The sequence below is a fragment of the Babylonia areolata genome, chromosome 2 (genome assembly GCF_041734735.1).
Source record: "Babylonia areolata isolate BAREFJ2019XMU chromosome 2, ASM4173473v1, whole genome shotgun sequence".
In the NCBI taxonomy this organism is placed as follows: Eukaryota; Metazoa; Mollusca; class Gastropoda; order Neogastropoda; family Buccinidae; genus Babylonia; species Babylonia areolata.
The window spans coordinates 1,383,688-1,396,314 of NC_134877.1; the positions used below are offsets into that span (position 1 = coordinate 1,383,688).

The 12,627-nt window shown below is 47.6% G+C and overlaps 1 protein-coding gene across 1 annotated transcript in view; it reads right to left on the reverse strand.

Moving 5' to 3' along the window:
- Positions 1-821: 821 nt before the first annotated feature.
- Positions 822-12,627, reverse strand: part of LOC143295936 (ATP-binding cassette sub-family B member 6-like) — a 48,690-nt gene continuing 36,884 nt past the window's right edge. The window contains exons 17-21 of the mRNA XM_076607628.1: positions 6,576-6,649; positions 5,036-5,136; positions 4,187-4,299; positions 2,842-3,005; positions 822-975 (exon numbers count right to left, since the gene is read on the reverse strand). Coding sequence (XP_076463743.1) covers positions 822-975; positions 2,842-3,005; positions 4,187-4,299; positions 5,036-5,136; positions 6,576-6,649 — 606 coding nt within the window. The remainder of the gene's footprint in view (positions 976-2,841; positions 3,006-4,186; positions 4,300-5,035; positions 5,137-6,575; positions 6,650-12,627) is intronic.

Here is a 12,627-nt window from a genome sequence, read left to right on the forward strand (position 1 = left end):
TCTCTCTTTGTCTTGCTTTAGTCATGAAAAACTGATGACAGGAACAACATGACTGTCTTCTCTTTGTCTTACTTTAGACATCAAAAACTGACAAGACAACAACCTCAAAAAGAGAAAAAAAAAAAAAAAAAACATGAAAAAAATCAAAGCCAAGTATTTCTAAAAAAAAAAATTTTAAAAAAAAAAAGAAAAAAAAAAAGAACGTTTGAAAAGCTACAGACCAAACAAAAGTAAAGCCAGATGATTTAAAGCCAGGTATCCACTCCCTCACTTGTGCTTTGCTCTCTCCATGCTTCAAAGCAGGATAAATGCATGAACAAAGAGCTGGAACTGCACTCTGCTGCCATGGCTCCTGTCAGTGGGTCATGTCTCATCCTGTAAGAGGGCCTACTTCCACACTGTGTGTAACACTCGTGTGTGTGTGTGTGTGTGTGTGTGTGTGTGTGTGCATGTGCATGCGTGCATGTGCACGCGCTTGTGTGTGTGTGTGCGTGCGTGCGTGTGTGTGTGCATGCATGTGTGCGTGCATGCGTGTGTGTGTGTGTGTGTGTGTGTGCCTGTGCGTGCGTGTGTGTGTGTGAGAGAGAGAGAGAGAACTGTTGTTGTTTTGTTGTGCGTTTTTCAGCTGTCGGTGGGGTGAAAGCTGCAAAATCACAGCCAAATTGTGAACATGCACATTCCATGCTGGGGGGGGGGAGGGGGGCTCAGAAACCCAAACCTCACGTTTCCTTTAACTCCCCCCCACACCCCCCACCCCCCCTCCCCTTCACCTAATGCAGAATGTCGACTCCAGGCGGCAGCACCTGTCTCTCTTTCCTTGCTCACTGACTTCCTGCCTGGCTCTCTCCCGCCCCCCCGTTGGCGTCCGCCTCTCCCCCGTTCCCCTCTGCCTCCTCCTCCTGTTTGGCGGCCGCCTGAAGCTGCTGCTGCCACATGTCTGCATAGTGACCTCCCTTCTCCAGCAGATCTTCGTGACTGAGGGAAACAAAACGTCATGTACATGTAGTGAGTGTGGGAAACATGTACATGTAGTGAGTGAGGGAAACAAAACATGTACATGTAGTGAGTGTGGGAAACAAAACGTCATGCACATGTAGTGAGTGTGGGAAACATGTACATGTAGTGAGTGTGGGAAACATAACATCATGTACATGTAGTGAGTGTGGAAAACATGTACATGTAGTGAGTGAGGGAAACAAAACATGTACATGTAGTGAGTGTGGGAAACATGTACATGTAGCGAGTGTGGAAAACATGTACATGTAGTGAGTGTGGGAAACAAAAACATTCTGGTACTGTGAAAACATGCCTTACACTGCAAATCACCTTACAGCCAGTAAAACATGCCTTACACTGCAAATCACCTTACAGCCAGTAAAACATGCCTGGTACTGCAATCACCTTACAGCCAGTAAAACATGCCTGGTACTGCAATCACCTTACAGCCAGTAAAACATGCCTTACACTGCAAATCACCTTACAGCCAGTAAAACATGCCTGGTACTGCAATCACCTTACAGCCAGTAAAACATGCCTTACACTGCAAATCACCTTACAGCCAGTAAAACATGCCTTACACTGCAAATCACCTTACAGCCAGTAAAACATGCCTTACACTGCAAATCACCTTACAGCCAGTAAAACATGCCTTACACTGCAAATCACTTTACAGCCAGTAAAACATGCCTGGTACTGCAAATCACTTTACAGCCAGTAAAACATGCCTTACACTGCAAATCACCATACAGCCAGTAAAACATGCCTTACACTGCAAATCACTTTACAGCCAGTAAAACATGCCTGGTACTGCAAATCACTTTACAGCCAGTAAAACATGCCTTACACTGCAAATCACTTTACAGCCAGTAAAACATGCCTTACACTGCAAATCACTTTACAGCCAGTAAAACATGCCTTACACTGCAAATCACTTTACAGCCAGTAAAACATGCCTTACACTGCAAATCACCTTACAGCCAGTAAAACATGCCTTACACTGCAAATCACCATACAGCCAGTAAAACATGCCTTACACTGCAAATCACCATACAGCCAATAAAACATACCTTACACTGCAAATCACCTTACAGCCAGTAAAACATGCCTTAAACAGCAAATCACCTCACAGCCAGTAAAACATGCCTTACACTGCAAATCGCCTTACAGCCAGTAAAACATGCCTTACTCTGCAAATCGCCTTACAGCCAGTAAAACATGCCTGGTACTGCAAATCACCTTACAGCCAGTAAAACATGCCTTACACTCCAAATCACCTTACAGCCAGTAAAACATGCCTTAAACAGCAAATCACCTCACAGCCAGTAAAACATGCCTTACACTGCAAATCGCCTTACAGCCAGTAAAACATGCCTTACTCTGCAAATCGCCTTACAGCCAGTAAAACATGCCTTACACTGCAAATCACCTTACAGCCAGTAAAACATGCCTTAAACAGCAAATCACCTCACAGCCAGTAAAACATGCCTTACACTGCAAATCGCCTTACAGCCAGTAAAACATGCCTTACACTGCAAATCGCCTTACAGCCAGTAAAACATGCCTTACACTGCAAATCACCTTACAGCCAGTAAAACATGCCTTACACTGCAAATCACCTTACAGCCAGTAAAACATGCCTTACACTGCAAATCACCTTACAGCCAGTAAAACATGCCTTACTCTGCAAATCGCCTTACAGCCAGTAAAACACGCCTGGTACTGGAAATCACCTTACAGCCAGTAAAACATGCCTGGTACTGCAAATCACCTTAGAACCAGTAAAACACAGCACTGTCAAAACAAAGACCTGAGCCACATATAAGAGACGAGTCCCCCACTTACGTGCCACGTTCGATGACCTCTCCCTCGCTGAGGACAAGGATCTGGTGTGCGTGGATGACAGTGGACAGACGATGAGCGACGATGACGGTGGTTCTGTTCTCACACACCTGCTCCAAGGAACGCTGGATCTGTCGCTCCGTCTTGGTGTCCAGTGCTGACGTCGCCTGCAAGGGAAGCAACTCCTACTGTTACAGCTGTCTGGGTGGGGTTCCTTCCACTTCAGTCAACATGGCCTGAATAACTGCGTTGGGTTACGCTGATGGTAACACACCATGACTGCAGCAGTGTACAGTGTGTAACACATCATGACTGCAGCAGTGTACAGTGTGTAATACATCATGACTGCAGCAGTGCACAGTGTGTAACACATCATGACTGCAGCAGTGTACAGTGTGTAACACATCATGACTGCAGCAGTGTACAGTGTGTAACAGGACCATGACTGCAGCAGGGCACAGTGTGTAACACACCATGACTGCAGCAGTGTACAGTGTGTAACACATCATGACTGCAGCAGTGCACAGTGTGTAACACATCATGACTGCAGCAGTGTACAGTGTGTAACACACCATGACTGCAGCAGTGTACAGTGTGTAACAGGACCATGACTGCAGCAGGGCACAGTGTGTAACACATCATGACTGCAGCAGCGCACAGTGTGTAACACACCATGACTGCATCAGTGTGCAGTGTGTAACAGGACCATGACTGCAGCAGTGCACAGTGTGTAACACATCATGACTGCAGCAGTGTACAGTGTGTAACACACCATGACTGCAGCAGTGTACAGTGTGTAACACACCATGACTGCAGCAGTGCACAGTGTGTAACACACCATGACTGCAGCAGTGTACAGTGTGTAACAGGACCATGACTGCAGCAGTGTACAGTGTGTAACACAGCATGACTGCAGCAGTGTACAGTGTGTAACACATCAAGACTGCAGCAGTGTACAGTGTGTAACACAGCATGACTGCAGCAGTGTACAGTGTGTAACACACCATGACTGCAGCAGTGTACAGTGTGTAACAGGACCATGACTGCAGCAGTGCACAGTGTGTAACACAGCATGACTGCAGCAGTGTACAGTGTGTAACACACCATGACTGCAGCAGTGTACAGTGTGTAACAGGACCATGACTGCAGCAGTGTACAGTGTGTAAAACACCCTGACTGCAGCAGTGTGCAGTGTGTAACAGCACCATGACTGCAGCAGTGCACAGTGTGTAACAGCACCATGACTGCAGCAGTGCACAGTGTGTAACACACCATGACTGCAGCAGTGCACAGTGTGTAACAGGACCATGACTGCAGCAGTGCACAGTGTGTAACAGGACCAGCTGACCTCGTCCAGCAACACGATGGCCGGGGCCTTGAGCAGTGTGCGGGCGATGGCCACTCTCTGCTTCTCCCCTCCGCTCAGCTTCAGTCCCCGCTCCCCCACCACCGTGTCGTACTCTGTTCCAACACACAACACGTGTCGTACTCTGTTCCAACACACAACACTTGGCATACTCTATTCCAACACACAACAGATCTCACCACCATATCGTACCCTGTTCGAACACACAACACATCTCACCACCATGTCGTACTCTGTTCCAACACACAACACGTGTCTTACTCTGTTCCAACACACAACACATCTCGCCATCATGTCGTACTCTATTCCAACACACAACACGTGTCCTACTCTGTTCCAACACACAACACGTGTCGTACTCTGTTCCAACACACAACACATCTCACCATCATGTCGTACTCTGTTCCAACACACAACACGTGTCGTACTCTGTTCCAGCACACAACACATGTCATACTCTGTTCCAACACACAACACATCTCACCATCATGTCGTACTCTGTTCCAACACACAACACGTGTCGTACTCTGTTCCAACAAACAACACGTGTCGTACTCTGTTCCAACGCACAACACATCTCACCACCGTGTCGTACTCTGTTTCAACACACAACACATCTCACCACCATGTCGTACTCTGTTCCAACACACAACACATCTCACCACCATATCGTCCTCTGTTTCAACACACAACACATCTCGCCACCATGTTGTACTCTGTTCCAACACACAACACACAACGCAAACCATGAAACACTTGTCCACACTGATTCTTCCAGAACTCTGCTATCATGACAGAACACTGGAGGAAAACCACACAACACAGACATACTCTTAGGAAAGGTGAGGATGCGGTCATGGATTTCTGCGAAGCGAGCAGCATCCTCCACGTCGGAATCACTGGCAGTCACTCGTCCGTACCGGATGTTGTACCTGGGCACAGCCAGCCAGGGGGAGCATGTGAGGGGGGGGTGGGGGGGGGGGGCACAGGGGGGTGGACATCATAAATGTTTTCAATAAGTGAATGTACAAACAAATAAATAAATAAATAAATGAATTATTGATTGATTGATTAATGAACCAATCAATTCCATAAATAATGCATAAACAGATAAGCAGATGAATAATTAAATGAATGAGTTTCAGTTTCAGTTTCACTTTCTCAAGGAGGCGTCACTGCGTTCGGACAAATCCATACACGCTACACCACATCTGTTGAGCAGATGCCTGACCAGCAGCATAACCCAACGCGCTTAGACAGGCCTTGAGTGCATGCTTACATATTTGTGTACCTATGAAAGGGGATTTCATTTTACGTAATTTCGCCAGAGGACAACACTCTCGTTGCCATGGGTTCTTTTTCAGTGCGCCAAGTGCGTGCTGCACACGGGACCTCGGTTTATCGTCTCATCCGAAAGACTAGACGCTCAGTTTGATTTTCCAGTCAAACTTAGGAGAAAGGGCGAGAGCGGGAATCGAACCCACACCCTCACGGACTCTCTGTACTGGCAGCTGAGCGTCTTAACCATTCTGCCACCTTCCTCCTTTGAATGAATGAATGAATGATTAATAAACAAATCAGTAAAAAAAATCAATAGATAAATAAACAAATAAACGAACAGATAAATAAACAAATAAACAGATATACAGATAAATGAATACATAAATAAATAAATAAATAAATAAATATATATTTGTATCCCATTTTTTCCAACACACAGAGCACAGACACTGACACAACCTCCACACATCAGTCTGACACAGACCACACATGAACCCCCACCCCTCCAACATCCTCCCTGCTCGTCCACTCACTCACACACACACACACACACACACACACACACACACACACACACACACACACAGTGTACAGATACATGCACGCAGAACACAGGCTGCACAGTGGAGTGCCTTGTGCCTGCTTGAAAAGAAATGGTTCCAGATGTCTTTCTTCAGAAGGAGTGACAGCGTGCAACAGAGAGAAAAAGGCAGTGTTCGTGATTTGTACAGATCACAAGCTGAACTACAATCACCTTCACTTTGAATTGGATGTCATATACATTTTGAATTCAGTTCAACAGGGATATACTGCAGTTGATAAGTGTTGCTGTTCATTGTGATGGAGTGTCTTTGCTATGATCAGATAAAGTCAAGTACGGAGTTTGTTGTGACAGGTGGCACCAAGTCGTGTCTTGTTTTCTGACACAGACATGGCACATACATCCGGTATGATGCAAGGGGTCAGATCTGAGCTGAATAAAAATGCTGCACATTCTGAGCACATAAAGCTTCAAGAACATGCACAACAGTAAGACATCATAACAAACAACATTTTTTTTACAGGCCGGAAAGTGGGGTGAATGACTCACCGTATATCACTGTTGAAGAGTACCGTGTCCTGTGGTACCACTCCAATACTCTGCCTCAAGGATTTCTGACTGACCTGCAAACAACCATGTGATAAAGCAATACTCTGCCTCAAGGATTTCTGACTGACCTGCAAACAACCATGTGATAAAGCAATACTCTGCCTCAAGGATTTCTGACCAAACAACCATGTGATAAAGCAATACTCTTCCTCAAGGATTTCTGACTGACCTGCAAACAACCATGTGATCAGACACAGGCAGACAGGTCAGATGACATCACACACACCACACTGATCAGACACAGACAGGTCAGATGACATCACACACACCACACTGATCAGACACAGACAGACAGGTCAGATGACATCACACACACCACACTGATCAGACACAGACAGACAGGTCAGATGACATCACACACACCACACTGATCAGACACAGACAGGTCAGATGACATCACACACACCACACTGATCAGACACAGACAGGTCAGATGACATCACACACACCACACTGATCAGACACAGACAGGTCAGATGACATCACACACACAGCACACTGATCAGACACAGGCAGACAGGTCAGATGACATCACACACAGCACACTGATCAGACACAGACAGACAGGTCAGATGACATCACACACACCACACTGATCAGACACAGGCAGACAGGTCAGATGACATCACACACACCACACTGATCAGACACAGACAGGTCAGATGACATCACACACACCACACTGATCAGACACAGACAGGTCAGATGACATCACACACAGCACACTGATCAGACACAGACAGGTCAGATGACATCACACACAGCACACTGATCAGACACAGACAGGTCAGATGACATCACACACACCACACTGATCAGACACAGACAGACAGGTCAGATGACATCACACACACCACACTGATCAGACACAGACAGGTCAGATGACATCACACACACCACACTGATCAGACACAGACAGACAGGTCAGATGACATCACACACACCACACTGATCAGACACAGACAGGTCAGATGACATCACACACAGCACACTGATCAGACACAGACAGGTCAGATGACATCACACACACCACACTGATCAGACACAGACAGGTCAGATGACATCACACACAGCACACTGATCAGACACAGACAGGTCAGATGACATCACACACAGCACACTGATCAGACACAGACAGACAGGTCAGATGACATCACACACAGCACACTGATCAGACACAGACAGGTCAGATGACATCACACACAGCACACTGATCAGACACAGACAGACAGGTCAGATGACATCACACACAGCACACTGATCAGACACAGACAGACAGGTCAGATGACATCACACACACCACACTGATCAGACACAGACAGGTCAGATGACATCACACACAGCACACTGATCAGACACAGACAGGTCAGATGACATCACACACACCACACTGATCAGACACAGGCAGACAGGTCAGATGACATCACACACAGCACACTGATCAGACACAGACAGGTCAGATGACATCACACACACCACACTGATCAGACACAGACAGACAGGTCAGATGACATCACACACAGCACACTGATCAGACACAGACAGGTCAGATGACATCACACACACCACACTGATCAGACACAGACAGGTCAGATGACATCACACACACCACACTGATCAGACACAGACAGGTCAGATGACATCACACACACAGCACACTGATCAGACACAGACAGGTCAGATGACATCACACACACCACACTGATCAGACACAGACAGGTCAGATGACATCACACACACCACACTGATCAGACACAGACAGGTCAGATGACATCACACACACCACACTGATCAGACACAGGCAGACAGGTCAGATGACATCACACACAGCACACTGATCAGACACAGACAGACAGGTCAGATGACATCACACACACCACACTGATCAGACACAGACAGACAGGTCAGATGACATCACACACACCACACTGATCAGACACAGGCAGACAGGTCAGATGACATCACACACACCACACTGATCAGACACAGACAGACAGGTCAGATGACATCACACACACCACACTGATCAGACACAGACAGACAGGTCAGATGACATCACACACAGCACACTGATCAGACACAGACAGACAGGTCAGATGACATCACACACAGCACACTGATCAGACACAGGCAGACAGGTCAGATGACATCACACACACCACACTGATCAGACACAGGCAGACAGGTCAGATGACATCACACACACCACACTGATCAGACACAGACAGGTCAGATGACATCACACACACAGCACACTGATCAGACACAGGCAGACAGGTCAGATGACATCACACACAGCACACTGATCAGACACAGACAGACAGGTCAGATGACATCACACACACCACACTGATCAGACACAGGCAGACAGGTCAGATGACATCACACACACCACACTGATCAGACACAGACAGGTCAGATGACATCACACACACCACACTGATCAGACACAGACAGGTCAGATGACATCACACACACCACACTGATCAGACACAGACAGGTCAGATGACATCACACACACCACACTGATCAGACACAGACAGGTCAGATGACATCACACACACCACACTGATCAGACACAGGCAGACAGGTCAGATGACATCACACACACCACACTGATCAGACACAGACAGACAGGTCAGATGACATCACACACACCACACTGATCAGACACAGGCAGACAGGTCAGATGACATCACACACACCACACTGATCAGACACAGACAGGTCAGATGACATCACACACACCACACTGATCAGACACAGGCAGACAGGTCAGATGACATCACACACAGCACACTGATCAGACACAGACAGACAGGTCAGATGACATCACACACACCACACTGATCAGACACAGACAGGTCAGATGACATCACACACACCACACTGATCAGACACAGACAGACAGGTCAGATGACATCACACACAGCACACTGATCAGACACAGGCAGGTCAGATGACATCACACACACCACACTGATCAGACACAGACAGGTCAGATGACATCACACACACCACACTGATCAGACACAGGCAGACAGGTCAGATGACATCACACACACCACACTGATCAGACACAGGCAGACAGGTCAGATGACATCACACACAGCACACTGATCAGACACAGACAGGTCAGATGACATCACACACACCACACTGATCAGACACAGACAGGTCAGATGACATCACACACACCACACTGATCAGACACAGGCAGACAGGTCAGATGACATCACACACACCACACTGATCAGACACAGACAGACAGGTCAGATGACATCACACACACCACACTGATCAGACACAGACAGGTCAGATGACATCACACACACCACACTGATCAGACACAGGCAGACAGGTCAGATGACATCACACACACCACACTGATCAGACACAGACAGACAGGTCAGATGACATCACACACACCACACTGATCAGACACAGACAGGTCAGATGACATCACACACACCACACTGATCAGACACAGACAGGTCAGATGACATCACACACACCACACTGATCAGACACAGGCAGACAGGTCAGATGACATCACACACACCACACTGATCAGACACAGACAGACAGGTCAGATGACATCACACACACCACACTGATCAGACACAGGCAGACAGGTCAGATGACATCACACACACCACACTGATCAGACACAGACAGACAGGTCAGATGACATCACACACAGCACACTGATCAGACACAGACAGGTCAGATGACATCACACACACCACACTGATCAGACACAGACAGGTCAGATGACATCACACACACCACACTGATCAGACACAGACAGGTCAGATGACATCACACACACCACACTGATCAGACACAGACAGGTCAGATGACATCACACACAGCACACTGATCAGACACAGACAGGTCAGATGACATCACACACACCACACTGATCAGACACAGACAGGTCAGATGACATCACACACACCACACTGATCAGACACAGACAGGTCAGATGACATCACACACACCACACTGATCAGACACAGCAGACAGGTCAGATGACATCACACACAGCACACTGATCAGACACAGACAGACAGGTCAGATGACATCACACACACCACACTGATCAGACACAGACAGACAGGTCAGATGACATCACACACACCACACTGATCAGACACAGGCAGACAGGTCAGATGACATCACACACACCACACTGATCAGACACAGACAGACAGGTCAGATGACATCACACACACCACACTGATCAGACACAGACAGACAGGTCAGATGACATCACACACAGCACACTGATCAGACACAGACAGACAGGTCAGATGACATCACACACAGCACACTGATCAGACACAGGCAGACAGGTCAGATGACATCACACACACCACACTGATCAGACACAGGCAGACAGGTCAGATGACATCACACACACCACACTGATCAGACACAGACAGGTCAGATGACATCACACACACAGCACACTGATCAGACACAGGCAGACAGGTCAGATGACATCACACACAGCACACTGATCAGACACAGACAGACAGGTCAGATGACATCACACACACCACACTGATCAGACACAGCAGACAGGTCAGATGACATCACACACACCACACTGATCAGACACAGACAGGTCAGATGACATCACACACACCACACTGATCAGACACAGCAGACAGGTCAGATGACATCACACACACCACACTGATCAGACACAGACAGGTCAGATGACATCACACACACCACACTGATCAGACACAGACAGGTCAGATGACATCACACACACCACACTGATCAGACACAGACAGGTCAGATGACATCACACACACCACACTGATCAGACACAGGCAGACAGGTCAGATGACATCACACACACCACACTGATCAGACACAGACAGACAGGTCAGATGACATCACACACACCACACTGATCAGACACAGACAGGTCAGATGACATCACACACACCACACTGATCAGACACAGACAGGTCAGATGACATCACACACACCACACTGATCAGACACAGGCAGACAGGTCAGATGACATCACACACAGCACACTGATCAGACACAGACAGACAGGTCAGATGACATCACACACAGCACACTGATCAGACACAGACAGGTCAGATGACATCACACACAGCCACACTGATCAGACACAGACAGACAGGTCAGATGACATCACACACAGCACACTGATCAGACACAGGCAGGTCAGATGACATCACACACACCACACTGATCAGACACAGACAGGTCAGATGACATCACACACACCACACTGATCAGACACAGGCAGACAGGTCAGATGACATCACACACACCACACTGATCAGACACAGGCAGACAGGTCAGATGACATCACACACAGCACACTGATCAGACACAGACAGGTCAGATGACATCACACACACCACACTGATCAGACACAGACAGGTCAGATGACATCACACACACCACACTGATCAGACACAGCAGACAGGTCAGATGACATCACACACACCACACTGATCAGACACAGACAGACAGGTCAGATGACATCACACACACCACACTGATCAGACACAGACAGGTCAGATGACATCACACACACCACACTGATCAGACACAGCAGACAGGTCAGATGACATCACACACAGCACACTGATCAGACACAGACAGACAGGTCAGATGACATCACACACACCACACTGATCAGACACAGACAGGTCAGATGACATCACACACACCACACTGATCAGACACAGACAGGTCAGATGACATCACACACACCACACTGATCAGACACAGCAGACAGGTCAGATGACATCACACACACCACACTGATCAGACACAGACAGGTCAGATGACATCACACACACCACACTGATCAGACACAGACAGGTCAGATGACATCACACACACCACACTGATCAGACACAGACAGACAGGTCAGATGACATCACACACACCACACTGATCAGACACAGGCAGACAGGTCAGATGACAT